Source organism: Talaromyces rugulosus, chromosome VI, assembly GCF_013368755.1.
Source record: "Talaromyces rugulosus chromosome VI, complete sequence".
In the NCBI taxonomy this organism is placed as follows: domain Eukaryota; kingdom Fungi; phylum Ascomycota; class Eurotiomycetes; order Eurotiales; family Trichocomaceae; genus Talaromyces; species Talaromyces rugulosus.
Window position 1 is genome coordinate 4196716 of NC_049566.1, and position 26970 is coordinate 4223685.

General features: G+C 47.8%; 10 protein-coding genes across 10 annotated transcripts; 4 read left to right on the plus strand and 6 right to left on the minus strand.

Moving 5' to 3' along the window:
* Nucleotides 1-1190: 1190 nt before the first annotated feature.
* Nucleotides 1191-3957, plus strand: TRUGW13939_11757 (uncharacterized protein; the record flags this gene model as incomplete). Its single annotated transcript, XM_035494862.1, has 3 exons — nt 1191-2441; nt 2495-3129; nt 3180-3957. 3 exons carry the CDS (start codon nt 1191-1193, stop codon nt 3955-3957), a joined length of 2664 nt encoding a protein of 887 aa, XP_035350755.1.
* An 819-nt stretch (nt 3958-4776) lies between these two features.
* On the minus strand, nt 4777-5445 carry TRUGW13939_11758 (uncharacterized protein; the record flags this gene model as incomplete). Its single annotated transcript, XM_035494863.1, has 1 exon — nt 4777-5445. One exon carries the CDS (start codon nt 5443-5445, stop codon nt 4777-4779), a length of 669 nt encoding a protein of 222 aa, XP_035350756.1.
* An 866-nt stretch (nt 5446-6311) lies between these two features.
* Nucleotides 6312-7284, minus strand: TRUGW13939_11759 (uncharacterized protein; the record flags this gene model as incomplete). Its single annotated transcript, XM_035494864.1, has 2 exons — nt 6312-7187; nt 7246-7284. The coding sequence occupies 2 exons, from the start codon at nt 7282-7284 to the stop codon at nt 6312-6314; spliced, it is 915 nt and encodes a 304-aa protein (XP_035350757.1).
* A 934-nt stretch (nt 7285-8218) lies between these two features.
* TRUGW13939_11760 (uncharacterized protein) lies at nt 8219-9175 on the plus strand (the record flags this gene model as incomplete). The annotated part of the gene is made up of 2 exons (XM_035494865.1): nt 8219-8350; nt 8408-9175. The coding sequence occupies 2 exons, from the start codon at nt 8219-8221 to the stop codon at nt 9173-9175; spliced, it is 900 nt and encodes a 299-aa protein (XP_035350758.1).
* A 128-nt stretch (nt 9176-9303) lies between these two features.
* TRUGW13939_11761 (uncharacterized protein) lies at nt 9304-12397 on the plus strand (the record flags this gene model as incomplete). The annotated part of the gene is made up of 2 exons (XM_035494866.1): nt 9304-9543; nt 9668-12397. The coding sequence occupies 2 exons, from the start codon at nt 9304-9306 to the stop codon at nt 12395-12397; spliced, it is 2970 nt and encodes a 989-aa protein (XP_035350759.1).
* A 396-nt stretch (nt 12398-12793) lies between these two features.
* TRUGW13939_11762 (uncharacterized protein) lies at nt 12794-14201 on the minus strand (the record flags this gene model as incomplete). The annotated part of the gene is made up of 2 exons (XM_035494867.1): nt 12794-14130; nt 14180-14201. 2 exons carry the CDS (start codon nt 14199-14201, stop codon nt 12794-12796), a joined length of 1359 nt encoding a protein of 452 aa, XP_035350760.1.
* Nucleotides 14202-20891: 6690 nt separating this feature from the next.
* On the minus strand, nt 20892-21629 carry TRUGW13939_11763 (uncharacterized protein; the record flags this gene model as incomplete). The annotated part of the gene is made up of 1 exon (XM_035494868.1): nt 20892-21629. The coding sequence occupies one exon, from the start codon at nt 21627-21629 to the stop codon at nt 20892-20894; it is 738 nt and encodes a 245-aa protein (XP_035350761.1).
* A 782-nt stretch (nt 21630-22411) lies between these two features.
* Nucleotides 22412-23062, plus strand: TRUGW13939_11764 (uncharacterized protein; the record flags this gene model as incomplete). The annotated part of the gene is made up of 1 exon (XM_035494869.1): nt 22412-23062. The coding sequence occupies one exon, from the start codon at nt 22412-22414 to the stop codon at nt 23060-23062; it is 651 nt and encodes a 216-aa protein (XP_035350762.1).
* Nucleotides 23063-23556: 494 nt separating this feature from the next.
* Nucleotides 23557-24168, minus strand: TRUGW13939_11765 (uncharacterized protein; the record flags this gene model as incomplete). Its single annotated transcript, XM_035494870.1, has 1 exon — nt 23557-24168. The coding sequence occupies one exon, from the start codon at nt 24166-24168 to the stop codon at nt 23557-23559; it is 612 nt and encodes a 203-aa protein (XP_035350763.1).
* Nucleotides 24169-25940: 1772 nt separating this feature from the next.
* Nucleotides 25941-26753, minus strand: TRUGW13939_11766 (uncharacterized protein; the record flags this gene model as incomplete). The annotated part of the gene is made up of 1 exon (XM_035494871.1): nt 25941-26753. The coding sequence occupies one exon, from the start codon at nt 26751-26753 to the stop codon at nt 25941-25943; it is 813 nt and encodes a 270-aa protein (XP_035350764.1).
* Nucleotides 26754-26970: the final 217 nt, after the last annotated feature.

Sequence of the window (26970 nt, forward strand, 5' to 3'; positions counted from 1 at the left end):
ACAATGTTTTTTTCGAGGTCGTATGCCTTGTAAAAGACATTGGTTGAAACCAAAATTAGCTTTCTCAGAAGAAATAATTTAATGCTCTGCAAAGATAGCATTTCCTCTCAGAATTTGAAGAAAGTTTTGTTGGTATGGAAATGAAATGTCAATACACCTTTGAGATGGCTGCATTTGCAAATCAGTTTCTGTGATTGGGTGAATGCTTGCAGAGACTTACAAGGCCTTTAGGTAGCTAGTCGAATTACCCGTGCCACCTTGCGATACTCTCATAGAACCCTTGGAATAAAATGTTCATTAGCGAAACACCCATACCGTGAGATTCTGTCGCCTCTGTACTGAGGTATATGGTCTTTGTCGGCCATCTTGTGTGACTGCAATTATTTTTTCAACCCAAGACTTTATCCTCTCTAGGCTGTCTGTCATAGCCTAGGGCTCGGTAAAGACGTTAAATATGATTAAATAGTAATATCCTAGAGAGGATATTCGTGGCCGAGGTTCAATATTCACGACGCAGATGAAACTGCTTCCATGGGCCGCTCACGATTTCGCTGCCTCATAGCGATGTTTGTTCTAACCTTTTCCTGAGCGCATGTCGTTATCTTCGGTCGGATCAATCATCCAACGGCTTCCCGGGGCTATCGGAGCACGAAGGGAATGAATATGGCGGCATATGTTAAGGGGGGCCTTTTCTGGCTCTCCCTTTTATATCAGCATTGTTTGTGTGTATTGCTAGCATATGGGGAAGATTTGAGAGTCAAGCCCTAGATAGTAGCCCTAACCCTGATTAAGCACGGTCGAGTCGCTGCCATATCCGTCAGGCAGCGATGGCGGGGGCACGTGACTACCACCTTCCCAAAGTAGAAAATCGTCAGCGTTGTCATCCGCTAACCCAAACAGGCTAGCCTGGACTATCCTACCCCAGACTGATCCACTTGTAGCCAATGGAGGCGCGCGATTTGTTTCTCTACCGGCGAACCCGGTCTTTTTCGGCTGAATGACCGGACATTCCCTTGTGATGCTTTACTGCAATTGAGTTTCAGGGCAGACGATGCGACCTCACGACATGCTTATCAAGAGATATAAATAGCTCACCACGTTATTTAATGCCGGCTCGCTCACTGCTGCGTGAGAGCTCCCTCACAACCCGTCCCACCTGATCGTACCTGCAGGTGAGCATAACAGCAGCAATGGGTATTCTGTCACTCGCTACTCTGGTGCTGGGTGCTTTAGCGCCTCTCGGTGCCAACGGCGCTGATATAGTTTCGTCGTCGGGACAAACAGGCACAATCCCAGGGTGGAGCATACAATCCGTCTTGCATGCCCCTGACAACTTCACCGCGCTGGCCCAGCCAGGCGCCGATGTGTCAGAATGGTATCGAGTGAGCTCCCGGAAGACGGTAATGGCCGGCCTTATTGAAGCCGGTGTGTACAATGATACCGAGCTGTGGTTCTCCGACAACCTCAATCATGTTGTCGATCGCTCAGTCTTCGGCTCCCCATGGCTGTACCGGGATGAGTTCACGTTGCGCCCAAAGAAGGGTCAGCATTATTTCGTCGTCACTCATGGAATCACCTCCAAAGCGGATATATGGGTCAATGGCAAGAAGATTGCCGATAAGAGTTACCAAGTGGGTGCATACGGCGGCCACAAATATGAAGTCACCAAGCTCCTGCAGGAGGGCCCCAATGCAATCCTGGTCCAAGCCCACGAAACCAGCTACCTGTTGGACTCCGCCATGGGCTTTGTTGACTGGAACCCGTATCCACCAGACAACGGCACCGGCGTCTGGCGAGATGTTGAAATCTCCCAAACCGGCCCCGTTGCTTTGGCTCCGATTCGTGTTGTGCACGACTGGACGCCTGGCAAGGAGTCAGTCGATATCACCATCAAAGTTAATGCAACCAACTTTGAGGACCACCTCATCCACGGCACATTTTCTGCCCAACTTAGTCTTGAATCGGACCACGTTCTTGTTCTTTCTCAACCGTTTTCCTTGGATGCAAACGAGGAAAAGGTCTTGACTGCAACTGGGACTGTCAAGAACCCACAGATCTGGTGGCCGCGACTCTGGGGCGATCAACCCCTTTACGATGTCGGTGTTAAGGTAACAGTTAACGACAAAGTTTCAGACATTGCAGAGCCTCGGAAAATTGGCATTCGCTATGTGGAATCAGGATTGAACGACTTCGGAGACCGTACCTTTAAGGTCAACGGAGAGCGCTTCCTTCCGTTGGGTGGCGGCTACGGCCCGGATATGTTCATGCGATGGGATGCGGAATATGTACGGCAAAAATTTGAATTGATGCTTGATTTGGGCATGAACACCGTCAGACTAGAAGGGAAACAGGAACACCCGGAACTGTTCGAAATGGCTGATGAAATTGGTCTTATGATCATGCCAGGATGGGAGTGTTGTGACTGGTGGGAGGGATGGACAGTAAGCAAGCCTTCATTTGGCAATTGTCGCGCCTCTAATTTTATTGATTCTAGTACAACACTGATGTTCCCGACTATGTCCGATTTGACCACCATGACTACTGGATTGCCAACTATTCCATGCTACACGAGGCATCCATGATGCAGACGCATCCCAGTATTCTTGCATTTTTAGTGGGATCGGATTATTGGCCCGATAATCGAGCTGCATCTATCTATGTAGACGGTCTGAAAACCTGGGACTGGCCCAATCCAATTGTTGCATCCGCCGGTGAACTAGGATCTCCCAAAATTCTTGGCTCTTCGGGAGCAAAGATGCTCGGTCCCTACGACTATGTCCCCCCCAACTATTGGTATGGCGGCCAGGTCGGTGCTGCTATGGGATTCGGGTCTGAAGAGGGCCCTGGTGTGGGGACGCCGGAGATTCGAAGTTTGAAGAAGTTTTTGTCGGATGACGATTTGAACGATTTGTGGACGAAGCCGAAAAAGGGTCTCTTCCACATGTCAAGCAATGTCTCCTCGTTCTACGACCGCTCGATCTATAATGACGCCTTGTACAACCGATATGGCGCGCCCACTAGTCTAGAGGACTATCTTCTCAAGGCACAGATTATGGATTATGAGGCTACTCGTGCCGAATATGAAGGATTTGCGTCCCTTCAGGATGCTCATCATCCGGCCACGGGAGTGTAAGTTTGACCACTTGCTTTTCCACCAGACAAATATCTAATGTGCATAGAATCTACTGGATGATGAATAGCGCCTGGCCTAATCTGCACTGGCAGCTATTTGATTACTATCTTAACACCGCAGGGTGCTTCTACGGGGTCAAAGTCGGTGCTCGTCCAGAGCATGTTTCCTACAACTATGAGAACAATACCATCTACTTAATCAACCGTCTGAATGGTTTGAACGACGGGGATGATGGCTCTCGCTCAGTCTATGTAGAACTGATTGATACAACGGGTACTTCTCTTTCGACCAAGCAGCTCAATACTACTACAAAACCGAACCATTCAAAAGAGATTGCCAACCTCACCGCATATGAAAAAATCAATGATGTCGCCTTTCTACGTCTTGTTCTTTCCGATAAAGAAGAAAACGTCCTTAGCCGCAATGTCTATTGGCTCACACCTCAGAACGATGTATTACAGTGGGACAACTCGACTTGGTACTATACACCGATAACAACATACTCGAACTATACTGCTTTGCAGAATCTATCAACTGCTAATGTCAAAACGACCGTCACACCCACAACCGAAAGCTCTAATTCAACGACAACATTGCAAGTGCAGCTCAACAACAAATCCAAGACACCTGCCTTTTTCATCAGACTTGTGCTGATTGACTCAAAGACGAATGAAAATATAAACCCCCCATATTGGTCGGATAATTATGTCACATTGTTTCCGGAAGAGTCCATTACATTGTCGGTGTCGTTTGACTCCAAACTATCTGGTTCACCAGCGGTAGAAGTGTCAGGTGGGAATATTGCGACGCATATCGTGCAATAAATTCGAGTTTACCCTGAGCAAATACTACATATAAATTATTTACGAATCCGTGTGGCGAATATTTAAATCAGTTGTGTTTTAGCAACATTGAACATTTGAGGCATCACTAGTGCGTTGTATGTGAATTCAATTTTATGGCATGTAAGATTATCAATCTGTGACCACGGCGCAAAACGGACTCGCAAAGTCTAGTATATAGAGAGCAACGTTCAAACACACAAGGTAATAATATTTCCTCTTCAAACTTGTAGCCATGATTAAACAACTTGTACCATTGTGCATCTAGCTTTTGCTATTCTTGTACCTGGACATACAGAGTGTCTTAATGACCGAGCTTGAGCGTCCCAGATCACTTTTCCTTTCGGGGGAATTTCCATCTGTGAAAATTTTTAGCATGAGCAGCCGCTTAGCTGGTATATTAGACTAGCATTTCTTGCCCGAGTGCATGTTTCTTTAGTTTATCAAGAGTCAACTGGTGGACCAGGAAGGTCGTTTTTCTACGATCTCCACGATTTCAGGTAGACGAAGAAAAAAAGTTTCACATTGAAAGTAGCATTCAATGAATTTTTCTTATTTTCAATAGACAACCCACTGAACACATAGAGAAAATATTGTCTTCAAACCATAACCCTGAAGACTCGAAATTTGCGCACACTTATGAAAAATCCATGAGAGAAAATCACTTCTGTCCTTTTAATTTCTTCGACAAAAGCTAACTTTCCCATCTTTGTTGGGCCAATTTTCTAAAAATACATTCGTGGGGGTGCGTCAGCTCCGAAACATACTTGACAGTCAAGTATGGCACGCTTGAACAGAGCGTTACACTGGTATGAACTCCCACATTGTTCCAGAGTAATCTTGAGAGCACACAACAAGCTGCTCATGGTTGGAAGAACTAATTTTCACCGGCCAAAGACCATTGGAAATCCACATTAGCAACGAATATGTTCCCTCTCTAGCATCCTGCACTCGAATGGTGAAGTAGCTATAATATCCCGTCCCAGTCATCTGGAGTGGCACTTCTTTGGCGGCTTTCAAGGGGAACAAAGAGGCATTGCTCTTCTTTATATCAATATAACAGCCAGTGATTGTACTCTTAAAACACAAAACGCGGCTCCGCTCGTAACAGAGCCAGTGGCTGGTAACTTTGCGAAAGTCACGACGAATCTCTGACTCTGGGAGTACAATCAAAATGCCCTCTCGAATAGCAATAACCCGCCTAGTTACCGAGTCGCGGATCATGTAATAATGTCCCGCAGAAGGGGATGGACGTTGGATTGAAAGCACTTGTGAGCTGGCTAAAACCGTTGTGGGTTGTGGGATGGAAAATGCTTGTGACCTGAATAGAAGCGTTGCGGGTTGTGAGTTGCTCCGATCAGTCCCATTTCCGTTCATGCTGGGCGTGGATATCGCAGTAAGCAGCTTCTTGGTTTCAGGTACACTCTCAGCCGAATCTGTTAAGGAAGGACGTTTCTTTTCTGAAGCCATTTTTGTTGCAAGATTTGGATACACTGGTCGATCTGGACCGATGAATACAGAGCCAAATGTTAGCAGGGGCGACTAAGGACATCTCATTATTGTTTCAAACCTTTGATGTATTTTTTGGACCAAGGAAATATTGACTCAAACACTATAAGTAGGAACTGGGTGGTGAGTGAGAGTAGTAAGTAAGAGTGGTGAATGAGAGTGATGAGTGAGGTGGTGAGTAAGAGTGGTAAAGAAAGTGGGCACCGAGACGCGAGTTTGTTGATATTCGGTGCTGGGTGGGTCGACTCTCATGACAGATAATCAGGGAGTCTGAGATATTGTGGAAGAATCATAAACCACCAAGCCTCTGGAGCAGTCCAGGCCATTCGCGGTATGAATATTACTGACGAAAAACTTCTAGGTGCTGGACCAGGATTCAAATCCTTTTCCATACACACTGTAATATCAAATTGGATAATGTAGTCTACTTCAGCTAGAAGAAACGAGATAATACTGGCCCCTGTAATTAAAAGCAGACATGAACAAGTGGTGGGGTGGACTTGCCTCATGGTAATAAAACAACCAGGTGTCGAAATAGCTTTCGTCTCTGTAAAGGCCAATCCTATGTCTATATGTAGTGATTAATATGGTGCTTCCCCAAAAGCCTGTCCAAGTCTCTGGAAATGTGAATTGATGAAATAGTGTGATTCGTTTCCAATCATTAATATGAAGGTGATTGACATTCAAACGTACTGTATGCAATAATAATGATAACAAGTCCTGCCTGACACAAATTTAAACTTTCACAACTTCTAAAACATGAATAACATCGCCGGTGAGAGTTATACGAGTAAAAATAAAGTATACAAAGTTCGGCGAACAATTACTCATTTTCGGGTAGGGTCTCTCCAGTTCGGTGGATGCAGAGTCTTTGGGTCGATGAAACTCGTACCGGGACTCTCTGGGCGCGTCAACTCCTGGCTAACAACCGGTTGCTGTGGAGTGGGCGTTTTCGCAATTGAAGTAGCCGAAGGGTCTTGAGGAAAGAATTCGGACTCCACTTCTGCGCGCATGGCAGGATGATCGGACAACATGAGCATCGTGGCCATCGTAAATAGTTGAGGCACGCGGAAGATTGACGGATAAGGAGGCTCTTGGTGCAAAGGAAATCTCGCTATAGCCATGTGCCGGAGGACCCTGTTCACTAGATTCCAATCGTCGACCAAATGATACCAGTCTTCAGGGAGCTGCAGGGCAAGATCTCCGTATTTGAACACTCGAGACCCTGGGGGCTTATTTCCGTCGTATTGGTAGAACCCAAACCAACCAACGCCGTGGATTACCATGGAAAATGGCCACCCATGTGGAATATGACATTCTTCAGCTGGGAACACGCGGTTTTCTATCTTCATCTCCAATTCGGTTCGAATATGTCTGTCGTCTTGTAAAGCAGCAAAATCTCTCGGCGACTGGGCCGGCAAGAACATGATCATCACATGATCGATGATAAGTCCATGGTAGGCAGGTTGTTCGGGGGCATTTCTAACAACGAGCGCGAATTCGGGTGCTCCGTCGTGCTCACCCGGCTTTCCGGAGATGATGGCAAATCCTCTGGACGGGGGAAAATGATGGTTAAGTATTGAGAAAGATGCACGAATAAGCAAGAACGAGCTATCGGGTCGAAATGTCAATCTCGAACAGAGACGCCGGAGTTCAGGGAATTCCGAAAGGTTGGGGCAAAAGGCGTCAGGTTTTGGTTCACTCTGATAAGTGATCAATCATTAGTGCAAATTCTGTGTACCATCCTTCCTTGAGACGCACCAGATATTCGTTTCCCTGGGCCGACTTGCTGCTGTTCATGATATCGTAGGTTAATCGATAGTCCAATGAGTTGGCGACAGACTGTCTAAGCGAGATAACAACGAGAAGATCAATTGTGATATATCAATCCGTGAAGTAACATGAGTGTTGAGTAGAAGAACAGCGGATGAAGTCGTGACGAGCGAAAGAAAAGGAAGGAAGAAGCGGCTCTGGCAGACGTAGCGCGCTTGAGCTCCGAGTAGCTTACAGTCAACAGCAATCTGCTCTAGCATGAGTGATTTTTTTCAATCATCGGGCTAGCATTACCGGTCTACAATCGACACAATGGAGCGGTCATGCCAGTCTGTCTTCGCTTGGCGAGTTTCATTCAACAACCAGGAGAATGGTTAAGTACTTTCGTAGCAGGTACAAAGGTAACTTTTAGCACTTTCATGCTAATCCAGACCAGTACCAATGGTATTCCTCAGGTTCATGGTTCTAGGCACGAGTCAATGAAAGAATATTGACATCATGGAGAGAACGTAGTGGTGGTCGCCCAGTTGTGTGGAAGAAACAGCGTCCTTGGTAGCTTCGCGTCGTCCGCTGCAGTTCCATGGTCGCGATTAAGAGAAACAAGAGGTGGCAAGTCAGTTTGTTAGCGAAACGTTTAGCAGACTTGATCTGTTGCAGTCTCCGTACATATAGTACTAAGTGTATGATGCTCGTTGCATATCAAACAGACATCTCCGGTGTCGGCCACGGCTTAGTCAGGCCGAGGCAAGTCGGCGCCGATGGTCGCCGATGCCTATAGTCCTCTACGTCAACTGGCATGGAGAAACTGGTTTTTGTTTGTTCGCCTTCATTTCTATTTTCTACACAGATATTCACTCGGCACCACTACGTCCTTCTTCAGCTGGCCGTTGAATTCTCTGGATACCGTCAACTCTTCCATACATCACTAAAAAGCACACCATCTTGTTTAGTGTATCGAAACATGTCAGTCAAGTCGGCAGCAACTATTCTCCGTCAGAAATTGGAAAATGGAGAGTTCATTCTGGCTCCTGGTGTTTATGATGGTTTTTCTGCCCGCATCGCTCTCCAGGTTGGATTTGATGCTCTCTACATGGTACCGTACACATGGCAACATTCCTGGCAGATCAAAACGTGCTAAGATCTCTTCTAGACAGGAGCAGGCACAACAGCCTCAATGCATGGTCAGGCAGACCTAGCAATATCCACATTGAACGACATGCGTCAAAATGCGGAAATGATCGCCAATCTCGATTCTTCTGTGCCGTTGATTGCAGACGCAGACACCGGATACGGCGGTCCCATCATGGTGGCCCGCACAACAGAACAGTACGCACGTTCCGGCGTTGCTGGTTTCCACATCGAAGATCAGATCCAAACGAAACGCTGTGGCCATTTAGCAGGGAAAATCCTAGTCGACACGCCTACCTTTGTCAGCCGTATCAGAGCCGCAGTGCAGACACGGCAGCGACTTGAAAGCGACATTGTGGTCATTGCCAGAACTGATGCACTTCAGAAGTTTGGCTACAACGACGCTCTTGCCCGACTGCGTGGTGCGAGAGATGCAGGTGCGGACGTTGGGTTTCTAGAGGGGGTCAGGTCTAGAACGGAAGCCCGCCAAGTGATTGAAGATCTGAAGCCATGGCCAGTTTTGCTGAACATGGTCGAGCACGGAGCTACGCCGACGATCTCGGCCAAAGAGGCCCAAGAAATAGGCTTCAAAATCATGATTGTGCCTTTTGCAGGCCTCGCCCCAGCATACAAAGCAATCAGCGATTCAATGGAGCAGCTAAAGGAAACCGGCCTTCCAAAGACAGAGTTCACACCGCAGCAGCTATTCCGGGTGTGTGGGCTGGACGATAGCGTCAAGATTGACGAGGCTGCTGGAGGATATGCTTTTGAGGGCGGCGTCGATTTGTAGTTTGTCTGCTCATGTTAGCGGCTCGTTTCATCTGTTGGCCAATTCATGTTGTATCGGGATAGATAGCCGTAAGTCAGGGGTCGATGACTGCCTATCAGTCCATGAATAACGAAACACGATACTAAATAATGAACTTGGCAACTCGAGCAGTGCGAGAAGAACAAATTGATAGGAGCGGCTTAGCGCCGTCATGTGATGCCGCTGGCTCCGAATCCTCCGATCGATCGACTCCGATAGCTTTGGGCAACGACCGCTTCCTTCCAATGACAATCGCCGGTCTCACAGACTCAGGAATGGCCACAACCGAGGGACAGCCCAGCGCTCCCAAGCCTGGACTCGGCGATTTGGAAAAAGAATTAGTGTGCTCGGTACGTCGAATATTCCCCGAATAGCGTTGTTTTCAACCCATGGATATTTTCGTTCTGGAAATGGCGGGGAAAAGTGGGTATTCCGTATCGTCACCATCGCTGACACGAGACGCAAAACAATTAGATTTGCACAGAGCTATTGTATCAGCCTCTCACCTTGCTCGACTGTTTGCATACTTTTTGCGGCTCTTGTTTGAAAGAATGGTTTTCGTGGCAAGCTGTGCGGCCGCGCACTTCGAGCTCAGCTCCTCGATTCACTTGTCCGTCCTGTCGAGCCTGCGTTCGTGCAACGAGACCAAATGCCACAGTAACGACACTGCTAGATATGGTGCTGAAGGCAAATCCGGAGCACGCGAGATCGGAGCAAGACAAACAGGAAATCGCGAAGAAATACAAGCCCGGGGATTCTGTGCTTGTCTCGCCAGAGGGTTCCGATGCTGATGAAGAAGACCGACAACTGATCGACAACGTGAGACAGCAAAGCCTGGCCGAAGTTTCTAGGGCTCACAGACGAAGAGCATCCAGTGGTCATGCAGGGGAAACGTTCAGCAGGCGACAAACAAGAAGCGCGGACAACCGAGAAAGGTCGGACGACGAACGCAGAAGTCGCCACAATAATGAGCGTATTACTAGACGACGAGCCCAGCAGAATGCTGCCATGAATGCTGCTAGAGCAGGTGTGACCGTCGGCCCGGATAATGATCCTGCTCGGCGGATAGAGCATCAATCGAGTCTACGTTCCCTACTAAGTGCGTCGGACGTCGCAGATACAACGCAAGACGAAATTGTCCGTTTGATCATGGAAGAAGGGATGTTGGATGGGATAGACCTGAGTGGATTAGACCAGGCTCAAGAAGAAGAGCTGAGCGATCGACTCGTGCAGATTTTCCTTAGCCGACACCCCGAGCGGTCAAGAAGGAGCAGCGAAAACACAGAGCGTCCATCACCTTCATCACAGCAACATCGTCGATCTAGATCACATACTGCCCAGAGTGGAAACCCTGTGTCATCGACGGTAGAAGCTGGGAGGCGCCCTCCCGTGTCCCGGCCCCATCTCCTAGAAGCAACTCCCACTCCATTGCGGCATCAACGAAGAGCATCGGACGAGACTCGACGACGAAGAACATCTCCAACTCCCGTGTCTCCAGCATCGACGTCTGAAACTGCCCTTAGACCAGCAATGCGGTCCTCTAGCGACATGACAAACAATCGCCCTAGTGGCTCTCCATCTCAGCCTAGAACTAGAGAGTCATCGGCAGCTTCTATTTCGCGGCGATCGACCGAGCCCGAAGGTCGTGCCTCGGACATGTGGCTAGCTGGAACCAGAGACAGTTCACAGCAGCCACAGACTGGAAGACAGGTGCTCGCTTCAACGGATACAAGCAGTCCAAGTGTAATGACACAAACGGAACGGACACGTTCAAGTTCCAATAGTGGGTTAGCAGGTGTGTCTGCAGTCGATACACCCTCTCCTTCTTCCAGTGCTCCCAATTTACCAATTGCGGCACGACGAACTGCAGTATCGCGTCCGACAGCAAGACAACATCCAATCCGTGTGCCCTCTACTCATTACAGGGAGCCTTCTATATCATGTGAACGTTGTGGAAAGACGGATATTCAATACAGTCTTCATAAGCGATGTACAAAATGCAAAGATGGCGATTATCACGTCTGTTTTCACTGTTATCGCCTCGGCCAGGGATGCCCCCACTATTATGGAGTTGGTAGTATCGGCGAGGCTGTTTTCAAGAAGCAACATCACCCAGCAACTAGATTGGCAGTGGAGCAACCTCATGTTTTGACTTCACAACGATATCGAAAACCGAAAGAAAGTTCGCTGCGTGGCACGTCCGATAGAAAGCAGATAACCAACGAAGATCCAGCCATTCGATTGGAAGACGGCATGTTCTGCGATATTTGCCAATCTGCGGCTAGCAACTGCTTTTGGCAATGTGGCGATTGTAATGATGGAGAATGGGGCTATTGTCGTCGCTGTGTAAACCAGGGACGCTGTTGTAACCATTCATTGCTGCCTATTCGCAGAGTATTGCCAACCGAGACTGCTACATCTCCTACAGAAGCGACACCAACCGGACTAGCTATTGTTCCCGCGTCATTGACATCTCCTGGTTCGACGGCTTACCAAGTGTTATCATTTTCAACTGAATGCGACATTTGCAAATATCCCATCGCACCATCATCGACCCGATTTCACTGTCTTCAATGCAACGAGGGGGATTATGATGTTTGTACAAATTGCTACCTGAAACTGGTTGCGTCTGGGAAGATCAGCAAGGAAAACGGACACAGTGGCTGGCGTCGGTGTTTGAACGGTCACCGCATGATCGTGGTTGGATACGAGGACCATGAAAAAGGCCAGCGACGGGCTATCGTTCGAGATCTTGTTGGCGGTTATACTCTGAAAGACGAGATCCCGCAGCCCTCTAGTCGCTCCGACTCTCAAGCTTCACTCGCCTCACCCGACCTTGGTACTGGAGACTGGTCCTGGAAAGAAGGAAATACAAAACGCAAAAAGGCCAGTCGCGTTCGCACTACGCACACCGACGCTTCTTCACCTACACCAGATGCTTCGTCGCCAAATGTGTCTCAACCACCATCTGGCCGTCGCGTAGTAGGCACTGTCTTCCCACCTGACGGTGGCTTAGGCCTGGTCTTGAATGCTAGTTGGTCATATTTCGCAGATGACAATTGCACGGACGAGCTGTCATTCCCGCGCGGCGCAGAAATCACAGAGGCAGAAAATATCAATGATGAGTGGTACTGGGGCTATTACGCTGGACACACGGGATTATTCCCAGGGAACCATTGCGTCTTGGTCAAGGAAATTACTTGATTGAATGAATGTCTATGGGATATTATTATTCTTCTTGTTAGTATTTGTGTTGTGTGGATGGATATGAAGTGTTGATTATGATGATGACGATGACGACGACGATGATGATTATGATTTCTATAGTATAGTGCATGGCATAGCATTGATGAGGAGATTTTTTTTAATAAACAGATTTTTATCAAATTCACATGTGCTCAAATATATCTCTAGCACAATTCTACGCTGGGAGCAAATAGGACTAAGTGATGGGAGTGTTAAGAGAAATATGGAATCTTGGAAAGATCCGTCAATCGAATTACTTAAAATATATACATTAATACGAATACAAGCAATAAAAACCTCCCATGTTGGTTGCATCAAACAAACTTCACACCACCAGTAACCCCAACGAATCAATCAACCCAGTAACGCAAGCATCAGTTTCTGGTAGTCGCCGCTAACTTCGCCCTGGACACGCTGGCGCAGATCTTTTCGGTAGTGGTGCTGATAAGCTTTCTTGACTTGGTCAAGGTGGGCTCTGTTCCAGTGTAACCGTACGATCCGAGTGACCAGTTTAAAGTCCTTAGTTCCTGCCCCAGCCATAGCTTCTTCCAATGCGATTGCGTCACGGAGAGCAGGGTCAGTGGCCGTGCGGAGAATGTGGAGCAGAGCATCTTTCATGTGTCCAGATATGTTCTTTTCAATGTGCTTGTCGAGGTCGCTATGATACCGCTGGTGGAAAGCGTGACTGATGGCGCGCAACTCGTTGTTCGAGCTCTTGGCGAAAATTGCACAGATCTCTGCCACATTGTTGATCACTCGCCCTGCCGTTGAACCGTGTATACTACGGACTTCGTTATCGACAAGTTGGGGGTCCACGGGATAGGATTCTTCGTGCCGGGTCGCAGAGATGACATGCGTGAAGAGATTCTTGGTTTCACCCGACAAATCGTCTTCGACATCACGTTGCAGATTGCGGTTATGATTGCGCTGGTAGGCGTTTTTGATTTCGTGGAGATCGGCATTGGATCGACCAAGTAGGATATCGTTCAACAGCCACTCTTTGGTGCCAAGGCCCTTGACAGCTTCGCGCACGAGTTCTGCGTCATTTGATAGCGGGCCCTCGATAACAGCAAGAAGACCTTGTTTGAGATAGCCTCCCGTTTCACTCTTCACGTCCTTGTATAAATCGCGGTTGATATGCCGAGTGTATGCGTCACGTACGGAAGCCATCTGCAGCGGGTCCAAGGGAGCGAGAACATTGATCAGAGTTGCCTCGTCCGTGCCAAATCCTTTCATCGCTTTGCGCAAAGTATTTGCTTGTTCGGTAAAGTCGCCTGGGGCGGTCTGGTTCGGGACATATCCGAGCGATGGACCCGCGGGAGGTCCCTGCGGGGCAGCTCCGAAGCCGGGAGGTCCATATCCCTGGCGAGAAGGGGGGGCACCAGGGGGGGCACCGTATGCGCCTGGCGGAGGTTGACCATATGGTCCAGGAGGCGGATGACCAAAGGCTTGTTGAGGGGGGGGATAGCCTTGTGGTGGGTAACCTTGAGGGGGGCCTTGTGGAGGACCGCCGTACGCTCCGGGGGAAGGACCACCAGGAGGACCTGGGGGTGGATAGCCGCCTTGTTGAGGAGGATAATATCCCCCTTGTGGTGGAGGGGCGCCTGGAGGAGGGCCGTAAGGCTGATGTTGAGGATAAGGCGAGTGTCCTTGTGGAGGAGGTCCTTGTTGAGGATAGCCTCCAGGCGGTGCTGCTGTTGGTTAGACTGGGATGAAAGACAGCTAGAGGAGCACACTCACGCGGTGGTCTATTGTATGACATTTTTTGTCTTTTGTGTGTGTTTATGTATGTATGTTTGTGGATCAAATAGTAGAAACGGACGTGGTTGTCGACGTAGAAGAGGAACTGGAGAAGAGGAAATGGAGAATACGAGCGACGTCGGCGGAAACAGTCACAAACTATATACGCGAACCCCGCCTGCCTAGAACGGTTCGCGAAGCTGCTGCGTCATAGGCGATCCACAAGGCTGGGCCGCGCTATGAGCCACCGACCGTGGCGCAGCCGCTGTCTGCCTGACCACGCAGGCACCAACATCCCATCTGGGCTTGCGTCATATCATATGCCTTGCTAATTTTAGACGGTTGCGATTCAAGTATCTGCAATGATATTTTTAGTTTTCGATAGTTAGTGGAGCTTTATTGGTACTGTTTGCTGCTGTATCACCTACTAGTTGGCATGTCCTTTCTCTCTGTCAAGGTGTGTGCACTAGCATGTCTTGGATATAGTTAATATCGAGGCCCAAAAAAAAATATTTAGATATGCTGGCTGGGTAGAAAACTTCCCTCTTTTCAAGATGCTCCCCTCTACGGCCATGAAGCGGCCACACAACGAAACCAGTTGTCTTTGCACGGCGTGTACTTTTTTTTCTTCGGTATAAACTCAGTGACTCCGATCTTCATGCAGGGGCTCTCGGAAGGTATACATGTCCCTCCTCGAGCCAAAATAATTTGGATCTGGTCTGGAAAACTAGAGCGGCCCAGGGCAGTTTTCTCGGTCAGAACGGGCATATCTTACTAATCCCGTTGTGCCTTGGTGAAATATCCGATGCTCCAATAGTTTGGATTTAAAATGAAACCTATTTCGTGTCTTTTCAGATAGCCTTGTTCCTCTAGTGTGGTGCCAGGGGAAGCACGGTGCCAAATAGGGAAACGGTTGCCGGATGCGGTAATTTGTTTCCACACGCGCACTGGTAGATTCACAAACACTGCAGTGCCAAGTCATATGATAAAAACACGTGTAACACACCGGGGAATAAATATGGTCTTCATGGAGATCTAGCTCTCTTAAAATGGACCCCTGAGCAAACGCCATTCTCGCGGAAGAAGCGGTGTGAGAGCTCTAAAGAGCCTGGACCGGGAGCTCTGAATAGCCCCGGAGATCAGTCCTATGCAGATCGTATAGCGACGTTACAGATAATCTTGCGAGTTTTAAATACGACTATTCTTGATCCACATTTCTTTGCCCGACCTTCCAAAAAGGCGACGCGTCTTACGTCGGAGGCGGCTGTGGCTGCATGTTCCGTTTGCTCTACCCCCTCAACTGTATTCCCTGAGGACGGGATGGCATTACTTTAGCATGCTTCGAACATGTATTTACTCCACCCAGGCCCCAACCATCTAACTTTTGACATGCCGTCAATCTTTTCATAATATTTCCCATCCGATTTGTACCGTGCGCAAGACACCTCGTCTCTCCATGTGTGCCCAGAGTAATGTCCTCTGTTGACAACTGTACCGAAAGACAAAAGGTCTCTTGGGCAGTCAATCTATTATTTGTCACCAACACCGACGTGTTCTAATTAGCATTCTCGGCTTTCTGCTACTGCATCCGTCACTGAACCAGAACTCTCACACGAAGTACGTATAACATAGCAAGATTTCTCAGCGACCAGACACTAATGGGTTTTTAAAGCAAGTTTCACCTCGAATACGCCGATCTGCTTTATTAGCCCTCAAATCCTATCTGATGCGAGACGGCGACTCGGGATCTGACGCTCTAGTTCGGCGGACGCCATCTCCGGTACGATTCACTCGACCAACATAGTATCTTGCTAGTCGGGCCTGGAACATCAAATCCTGTCGAGCATCTAGTTTCACAGGCCTTTTGTTTTGTATCGATGGTGAAAATCGAGGAAACATACCATTTCAGCTCTTGGCCCACGTACGACAAAGTCACCACGGTGAACCCCCCGGAAAATTTATCGGGATCACGGGATACAAGTGATGTTATACTCAATTTATATTTTCAACTGGTGATTAGGTCAGTTTCGAAATCTGGATATACCTCCATGTTACTGAGTTGGCAGTAGGGTCGAACAATGTGTTTCTCTACGCTACACCTCGAAAACATGCAAAAGGGTGCCGAGCACGTGAATGTTTCCAGAGTAAACATGTTCTTAATGCCTGGATATGCCTTACATAAAAATCAGGTGCGTTGACAAGTGTTTTCTTCTCAAAAACGTAACTGATGAAACTTTTAGTTACAGCCGATCGTCGGATGCTCGCGCCGGTTTTGCCGATCTCCATTTGACATTTATCGCCATCGTGCTGAGTATACTGGAACTCAGATACAATGTCGAGTCCCTGGCTTTCGAGAACCTAATCAGAGAAGTGGAACCACAATCACAGGACCAAACCTACGAAGAATAATATTAAATGCCTAGACGGTATCTGCTCCCGCTAACTGTAAGTGAAACCGTCACTTATAATACGATGTAGTGAGAGAAATGCTAACGTTACATTACAGCTCCATTTTCGTTCTCATTATCGTCCTCTCAAGAGCTGTCATTACAGTACGCATAAAAGATGATCTCCTCCCTTCGGCTAACTCGACCTCGACGAACCCGCCACTTGTCTTTTCCAATCCTCTACAAGGCCATGTTAGTTCCATCACCCCAAAGTCTCTTGTCGAAGACTTGAGTCTGTTTTTTACGTATTATCTAACCCTGGCTACAGATACCCTTTGAATCACCATCTCAGGAAACGTCAAACCCTTGGAGATCAATACGGTCCAAGACTACATCCACACACACACACACACCGGTCGAAGAGATTGCGTAACAGGGTCTCTGATAATTTCTGGCGAATGAAATTACTTCTGCTGTCACTACCTTCCTCGGGCCACTTTATGGATATCCAACGAACTTCAGACCATCGACGGCCAAAACAATGGATGGGTCGTTTTCATATTCTTTTCTCCATAGTATGCCAAGAACTTCTCTCCAAAGATAAACAACGCTGGCATGTACGACATATGCGGCCCTTATCTACATATGGAGACTTTTCCTCAACAAAATACTAGCGGTCACCTAGCTAGTCGACATCTAAGCCGGCGGATGATCTCAATACTCAGAATTCCGTCGCTTAATGCAACAATATATCAGTCTCTACACCCCATATAGGGTCCAAAAGTTCATGAGCCCTTAGGAAGTACGCCGTGCAGTGACACCACATCTAGAAACTCCGGGTTATATCGGAGATTATCCCCGAGCCTGCGACATCTGCTACAAATGTGATACATGAGTATTGACCGTCTGAGACCCGTCCAAAATGAAGCCCAATTTTAATGCCCATGAATGGCCCTGGAACCTGGTGAGAAACTTTGAGGCAATGGTAGAGACCCCTGTTGGGGGATCTTCGATCTCAGTACCCTGCACATCAACATCTCAAAAATGGAGGACAGCCAGCAAATATTTCAGTAAAGCAATGCGTTTTCTGGATTGCAATTTTTTTTTGGTTTCCGTCAAAAGAGTTCATGGCGCATACCCAATTTGCAACTTGGCTTCAGGGCTCTCTCTATCGTCTCGTCGTTTTACTCGTCACTTGCACCGATCCAAATTGAGGATCGTTCTTTGAGTATTGAAAACTGGAAATGGCCATCGCAATCTCTAGCGAGATTTATGAGCTCAGGTGCCACGGGCTCCTGTTAGTATGCCATATATATCGATTTGGGAGTGTTCTTCGATTTGCCAGGGCATACTTTTGGGTTTATGTGACTTTCGCTCCAATACTTGGAGGTACCAGGGAATAAATACCACCAACCGGCGTCTAATACCAACAAATGAACAAAACAATGGTGGAACAATTTGCTCAGAAACAAAAGCCGCATTTCTGGACCATGTCTCTCTCACCGGGTCATTCTTGACCTCGATGACATTTTCTCGTTGTTATCAATGACCAACAAACCCTGGCCCCTTGCATTCTGTCCTAGGGATACAGGAACAAGCATGTTCTGTTCCTGGAAACAAACTCCACGAGCACAAAGCCGACAGCTGATTCCTTTCCGACCGAGAAAGAACACACCTCCTTCTCGTGGCAGAAAGGAGAGGGATGCCTCATATTTCCATCCAATGCCTGGGTGGCACCTCCCGAGATGAATGTTTTTTAAGATCGGCGCAGCGGCGGAGTTTTTTTTTACATACTTGGGTGACCAGATATTAATAACGTCGACGAACCGACATCTAGTGTTTATGTACTTCATGACGGACGAAGGGCAGCACGCCTTGAACGAGAATTAAGTGGTCGAACCATTTCTACCAATTAGATACTCCCTTGTGTGAAACCAGAACATGGAACAGAGAAATACGAGATACGAGCTGCATGCGACAAGGGGTATACTAACCTCTACCTACCCACTGTCTTTAATTATTACAGACACGGGGTTCAAATTGTACCAGGGGACGTGGTACTTGGACCCGTATTGGTAAAGGTCTCCATCCGCACAGACAGCATTGAACGAACCATCAAGACAAATAATATTCCAGACGTTTCATTTGAAGATAAAAGATTTTTCGATTGTGGACTGGGCGTTATTGGAATCCGGCGGTGCTGGCGTGAAGTAATGGCCGGTCAATTCTGACATGCCATTGGAAGAGAGACACAGGACAGAAATATGCGGTTACCCATACCGGCCTTCTAAATCTTGGACACCCAGAACGTTAGTTGAATCCCTAGGTAGCAGTATGAGATGGCCTTTACTCTACGAAAGGCCAGCCACAACTTCGAGAAACACAGAATCACAGTGAGATGAATGGGATATAGTCATGGTCAATGAAAGCCAAAATCGAAGTACCCTGGAAGGCATTTATACAAACACGTTCCAAGAAAGCAACATGAAATAAGGTATAATCACCTCGAAATCACAATCCAATTATCTGAGATAAAGCCGACCAGGAACACGCAACCGTTTGATCCAACACTATATCTCGAAGGTGCTTCGTGAAATGGTACTCTTCATGAGATGTATGGGGGACTGCACGTTGTATGGGACACAACGATCCTTATATTAACATTTATGCTTCATTTTGGCAGTTTGAGGAGAGAAAGAAACGAACCAGCGAAAGAGGGCATGCATCCGGTTTGCAACTGTCACCGAAAACTGTGTAAAGGATATTGGGATTCTTGGGTTCAATGATAACCTACGACAGGAAACGAATGGAGAATACTTCAATATTGGGATAGCAATATCAGTACCGACGAGACAAAGTTAACAAGTATTTGTTCCGTCGAGTGGATTCGCACATATGCAGTCTTGAGATGGAGCAACCGTCGGTGTTCCTGAGTCTTCAAATGTTGAAGAACCTTGGAAACTCATAAATCATCCTGTTTTAGGAAACATGAAAAAAGGCTACACATTGATTCGTGTATATCCGGATGGCGACCGTGAGTATTTCTCTCAACATTCCACGCAAAAAAAAGAGTTAACATTCCATGCAGTGGGCGTGATGCAAATCCAATTCCTTCTGTTGCTATCCAATGAAATAGTCTACAGGCCAAACGCTCTCACCCCTGCCATTATAACGACTCGACAGACAAAAACACGCAAATAGAACCAAACACGGGGGCAGGTTGGCAGAAATCAAGGAATCATCTCCCAAAAGCTTCTCTTGATATTCACCCTTTCGGAATGTCCAACAAATACAATACCGGGGTCGTTTATGAAGCACGAACTATCGAAGTTCCTAGATCCTAGCGTCGATTGACCTAACGAAAATCCAGTACCATGTGTCCCGTCCCCCTATTGACGAGCGAGGGAAATATAAAGGCCTTGCTTTGAAAAACAAAAAATTGAACTTTTGACAAATGATTGTGATAGTCCAGGCTATTCGCAAAATCAGGATCTACCTTATCGAACCACTCTTTGAAGAATTGGGCGGAACTCACAAATGACGAAAGACGAAAAGAACAGCAGCACCTGATTTCGATATACAGCAAAAATATTGAAACTTAACAACGCTGCAAAAGCCACTTAGGGCACTTGCTTGCGCTCCTAGCAAATCCTGGAGCAGCCCAATGTGATGAGGTTAGCCGTCTCGTGTGTCAAAAATGTGAAAGTCCCATAAGGATGTCGATGGGTTCCGTGACGTTGCCTGTTCCATATCAATTCGCAGCAAGTCCGTTTGACCTAGATTCAACTTTGATCGGTAGTTTTAGGGGAGGCAATGTCAAAGGACAATGACAATATCTTTTAACGCCCTTGAGAACATGCTCAACGAGATTGAAACAGGATGACATCGATTTCCTGGGATTCATGGCGCTAGAAGGTGAATTTCCGATCTTCACCACGTGGCAAGGGATACGACACGCGTCTAGAAGAGAAAGCTATATCACAGCAGCAATCTCAGGTCGGTAGTTCAACAATTCATTATATGCAAAATAGGCAGACAATGTTGGCAGAAGAAGCAATAGGAATCGTCAAGGGGGAAAGGAAATTCAAGTTCCACAAAGTAGCTTGCAACCTATACATGTAGTCAATATAACCTACATCCACGACGATGCCTCTAGCGGCAGAAACATTACATTAAAATTAGTTCAAAGTCATTTGAGTATCCGTTGGATAAACTATCCATATGTTCAATATTCAACAGTAGACAACAAGCCATTAAGTACTAAATATCAAGCTAAATATCACTGTCATAGACTTCGTCAAGTACGCAAATCACAAATACCAGCTTCAAGCCTTCTTCTTCCCGGTAGAGGAAGCCTCGGCTTTGACAAAAACAGCCTTGATCTCCTTGTACGCCTCAGTCAAGATCCAAAACGGGATGAATACCCAAAGCATATTGAAGAAAACAAGGTACAACCACAGAAACGCCGGGTTACTCCCATCTAGCTGTGAGTTCGCGCTCAGCCACTCGGGCGCAAACGTCATGAATCCGCCATACAGCTCAGCCGTTGCGACAGCGGGCGCAACAAGCCAGAGCTTCCCCTTTGCGGCGCCATGCTCCTGGGCACTCAATTTGGGGTTACCGATTTGGTACAGCAGATAGCAGATATACACAGCAGCAGGCCCCGCCAGAAACACCGTGAGCAACTCCAGCGAAATCACGGTAGTGTCAGCAGTAGCCCAGCGGTGGTCAGCCTTGGCATACTCTTGCCACAAGCGAGCGCTGGGCAAAGTGCCGTATTTGGCGCCATACAGACGATCGGCGTGGCCGAGGAAAAACGGTTCGCGCAGCAGACCCACGGGCACGTTGACGTAGCTGAAGAAGCATTCGTATAGGAACGAGCCCTCGATGAACAGGTGGGTCAACGCGTCGTAGGCATGCCAGAAGAAGAGCACGCGATTGCGGAGCTGGTGCGAAGGGATGAGCCAGGTGCCGAGGCTGAAGGCGATTGGCATGAAGGAGAGGGCGAAGCCGATAGAGAGAAGGGTGGGCGTGTCGGCCACGAAGGCATTGAGTTCTGACATTTTTTATTTCGCGATAGTTGCCGCGTAAGTGCAACTTAGTGGTAGATGAGATCGCGAATTCGGGGAATGATGAATCGCAATATGCGATTGTGACGAGTATAAACCACACGTAGAGACGTAGATAATGGATTATTGTCTTGCAGAGGAGGAGGAGAAAGAGGAAAGTGTTGTTGTGAAGTGTCGCTCTGTCGATCCCTTGCGTCGACGCGCTCCAGGGGTCCATTGCCTCTTTGGGACAAGCGCGTTCGGGTTGGATCCTCCCCGCAATTTCCCTTTTAGGACATGTCCTCGAGTCTCCATTCTCGATTTCACCACATGCAATCTACTCGACGAACAGTCATTCAAGTATCACTGGAACAATGAAACTCAGTTGACACAATGGCATAGCCATGCCTATTCGTATCACGCTGCCCATTTCAAGTCTGCATTCCCTGCCAATGCTGTCAATAGACCTGTACCCCTTGCTTGCCGACTTGTTATCGCATGTCCGATATCCAACCCAACACGACAGTACGTACAACGTGGTTTGGCACACAATAATGCAGAAACTTATGATCCTGGTCTCGGCCCTGGCCGGAAGAGATTTCCTGTTTTCAGCTGACCAGGGAATTCCAATTTGAACCTTCGGCGCGCGCGCGCGCCCTGGCCTGGATTCTAGGTGGGGATATATTAGTAGCAGGCTGCACTGCACCCCTTTTTATGCATGTACGTAGAAGAAATAATTTCCCACCAAGTAACAAAGAAGCTGCAATCGCTGACGCTGTCAGTGTATCATTGTGAAGATGAGGTGGCTACTTCCTCTGACAATCATCACCTACTATCTGTCATATCGGGCAGACGCAGTCGCGGTCCGTGGAATATCTTCACAATGCTCACCAACCATTTGGGACGCGCTCCTGACCAAGCTGCACTCACTACCTTCTGAGTTCGAGTCATCAGTATGCCATCGCGGCTGTCGCGTCGGCATTGTCGATCCGGTCTTATCTTCGCAATACAGCACCGTCGACGACCTGTTTGGGCACATTATCCGACCAGCTATTGAAGAAGCATATTCATTCATGGCCAGAATCGACATGAAATATCCGACCCCACTGCCCGACTTGTTGCACGTGGCTCGCCTCGTCACGGATATTGCAGAAACGTGTGCTGCGACATACCACATTCACAGCCTGTGTCCGGCTAAGCAGTCGCTGCTTCAGTATCAGCACTCTGGTTCGGACACGTCGAGTAGTAGTCAGTTCAGCAAGTGTTTTGTGGACTCGACAGTTGCGGCATTGGTGGACCGAGTTTCCGTGTTTATGCCCTGGCTGAAGCAGGCATGTCACGAGTTGACACCAGAAATGATCGACAGGCTGTGGAAGAGGGCGGTGTTGGGCAATATGCGGCAGTACGGCAATGGGTGTGTCAAAACCGCTCAAGGGTTTTTTGGATGAGTAGTTGATGTATGATATCCGGCTTATTAGGGCTTTTTAATCGTTTTTAGTAAATAGTATACAGTGTATACATGGTATACGGAGTGTTTACGTTAAGGAAGATAGTAAAGTAGGCATTCGACTGTAATCATTGAATCATAACTAAATCCAAATAGGTATACAATCGAGCGGGCTCGCCGGGGAAAAAAGACATTAAGTACCATTCGTAGGGCTCGTAATCATCAACCAACTAACACTAGGTGGATCTCGAATCCACCAGTGCAGCTTGCATACATGTGGCGGTGAATCAATCATCGCAGAAATCCAGTTCCTTTTCTTGTTTCACGTGTGTCACAACGTGTTTCTGTAAAAGAATGGCATCATTGAATCCGACACAGTCGAATAGTAGGGCAGAAAAAGCTAGAACCCAGCCAGCCAAATCAAAAATAATGGATGAGAAAACGAGAGTGAGAACGATCTAGGCAAAAATGCGAAGGGATGTATATGACCAAGAATCAATCCCGGTCGTTATGACCCTTCAGCCTGTCGATTCCATCGCGGAAAGTGTCCCGGACACTGAACCCGCCAAACAGCCAATCATTAGTGTGCCGTCCGTGGTGGTTCAGCGTACCACTATATCGCTTGTGGCTGTCGGTTCTGGTCCGTGTTGACGAGATGCCAATGATCCCGTCCGAGGGCATGCGACTGTGAGAGAAGCTCGGACGCGGCGAGATGACTGACGAGGTCGGCGACATTTCTGTCGGCGAGCTGCTACGCGGAATAGGCGATTCCGTTGCCGGGCCCGTGGGTGGTGGTGAAGATGATTTACGGCGGTTTTGGTGACGCTCAGTGGAGTCTACCGGGGTGGACGCGCGGGGTAGAGGAGAGCGCGAGCGGATGGTGTTGAGGATGGTAGTCGACGAACTCTCCAAACTACTGAGCGAGAAGAAGCGCTTGTGGTGCGGCTGTCTAGATGAAGGGGCCGAAGAAGTGTTGGATGAGGACACAGACAAGGTGGACGAGGGAGAGAGGGCGGCCGGTTGAAAGGGCGCTGGGTTGGACTGTCTTGTGGCTTCTTGTGCTTGTTGTGTTTGAGGCTCCGGCTCGATGGGATGGGTGTCGGGCATATCCATCCAATTGCAGGTGTTTATAGTGGTGAACTGGTATTGTTCAATGGCAGAGAGATGTCAAACGAGGGTAGTCTGCTATACTGCCAAATTTCTAGGAACAAGTTTGAGAAGAAAACAAGAAAGACCGGGGAACAAGATATGTATTTATTCTGTCCCGACCGTGAGCGACGTCAGCGTTTCCTTATCGCGCTGGGCACACTTCCGGCCAATCAGGACGACAGTCTGACCCCACTGGCAGCCGCTGATTGGCGGAGCGAGAGTCGGTGACTCACCCATCCCGTCGGGCGTGTGCGGGGCCCCCCGGGGCGCTACTGGCCAATCACGGGGCGTCAATTGCTGCCAATTGCTCCCGTCTCACCGCTCGGGCTGGCCGGGCCCGTCGCGAAGTGGGGAACTGTGGGTCAGCCCTGCTGCCGCGCCAGCTGTGGTTGGCCAGCCAAGATGCCAGCTCATACTTGGCGCTAGCCTGTATCTGGATTAAGGCGTCCGGGCCGGAAGCGCTGAAGGATGTGTTTGCCGACGGCCGAAGAGCCTCCTCTCTCTGCTGTAATTGTGTAATTGTGCAATTGTGTATTATGCGTTATAAATATATATATATATCGACATAGATCGACATGGATTCTATATCTGTCCATTTGAAAGAAACACAACAAGCCGAAACGAGGAACGCCCAGCCGTCGCATGTGGATTCGGCCGGTCTCAGCTGACCGTCCCTGCCTGGGGCAACAAAACAAAAGCGGCCCCATCTCCATCGTTTTCTGGGCTTTGTTATTGGCTGTTTCCGACACGACCTTTCCCGATTCCTTCCCCCGGCCCAAGGTAACGTGACATTCTAGCGTCATTCTAGAAGACGAGGCCTTTTCTCTTTTTTAGAGGTGCTCGGAAACAGTCCGAGAATTACGCCCCGTACAAGCCGTCCTAAACACGGCCACTCATCGTGCGCCTTGCGTTCCGACTACTGAACCCAGTGTGTCACTTTGCGTCCTTTGTTCCTTAAGTTTCTGCCTAGCACGGAAAACTCGGCAACGTTGTGTGTGTTATGTAAACCTCTCGGCACGTCCTCCGGACAACTTCAAAATAGAAAACGCCTTGCGGGGTACCGTCTGAAACACATTGGCCATTAATGTAATTCATTTGCCTGCCAATTCTGTTGGTGACGACACGGCAATCAGTAATGAATAATATCCTGTATTCATCATCAATATAACCATTCGTTGATGCTATTGGACGTGTCGTATCTCGGCTCGAGTGAATGTGACAATTCTATACTCTTGGCAGATCATTATTGAGTCATTAAATGACGTTGCAGCCCGTTTTTTACGTCTTACTATTAATATATCGGCTTGTTCTATAAAAACCACGCAAATCATAACCGAGGTTCCCCTTAAACAAGGGTGTCCATTACCTAACATAAAATAACACATTTCATCTGCATCAGCGTTCAACTTGAGACATTTAACATCAATTGATATTGATACGGCTCCGTAACATGTAGATAAAACACAAAGACATTTATAACCCTCATCATTGATCTATTTTTAGTTAATAGAATTGATCTTTTCGATATTTACTTGTAAGAATTTAATGCGAAACACGGCGACTGCGTGTATTTTTGATTTACTAAATCAATAGAATGTGAAGTAACTTGAAGTGAAACAGATCTCTGAAGCATGTGAGATGTAATCCTTTACCCCGGAACAATCTAGCAACAGACATGAATCCAAAAACCCCAAAAATAGCATAAAATAATAACAAAAGCAAGTAAATAATCACTCTTCAGCCAACGTCCACAGTCCCGGGCTCGGCTCCCTCCATGCCCGCGGCTGTTCAGAATGACACCGACGATGCCGTCGACCGGGGCGAAATCCCCAGTCTTCGGGCATAATTGGAGTCGGTACATCCATAAGCATATCATCAAACTTGGTTAATAACACTGGCGTACTTGCGCAAGACAAAACAACCTTTTCTTCTCGTCCTCTAATCGGTAATGGTGTTGTTGTTGTTGCCGCTGACCATGATAAAAAATGTAAATGTAAAGGAATCAGAAACTGTTTCGCTTTCTCAAGGCGCGGTCGAATAATGCGTCGCAGCACGGCGCTTGGGAGGTGGTTGGCTTCTGTTATGGAGGAGACGATGACTTCTTCTTCTTCTTCCGGTTCCCCTCTTGCTTCTTTTGTTTTATTATTCTCTAACTTTTCCAATTTTTCCTCGTTTTTGTGACTCTTCTTGGCCACAGACCTATCAACACGAGACCGACGTCTTCGTTTACTCCGTCTTCGTCTAGGTTTCTCCTTTGACGAGATAATCCCGGCAGACGCAAAAACGTCTTCTTCGTCCGACGAACTATACGGAAAAGTCAAAGTATCCGGCGAGAGGGGCCGGTTGAACGTATCTTTTAACGAGCCGATAGGACGTTTTCTCTGCAGACGGTGTTGTTGCAATGAGGACGATGATGGCGATGAGGTGAATGGGCGTTGTTGAGGATGATGATGGTGGTGGTGGTGGTGGTGGTAGGGTAAAGGCAGTTCCTGGGCTTTGGAAGAGCCGCTAAACGGCCAGGAGTAGTGGCGACGGCTGGACATGCTGTGTTTCATTTATGATGAATAGACATGCATGGGTTTGTTTGTCCATGTATGTCAATCACCTAAACGCGGGTGTTGGTGCGAACTGGTCCGGCCGATTAGGGCTTCCCGGTAAGTGAGATCGATTATGAGATTAGAACTCGCAACATCTTCTCGGTAACGACTGAGGCAGACAACAAGAAAATAAAAATACGAAAAAAAGAAAAAAAGAAAAAAA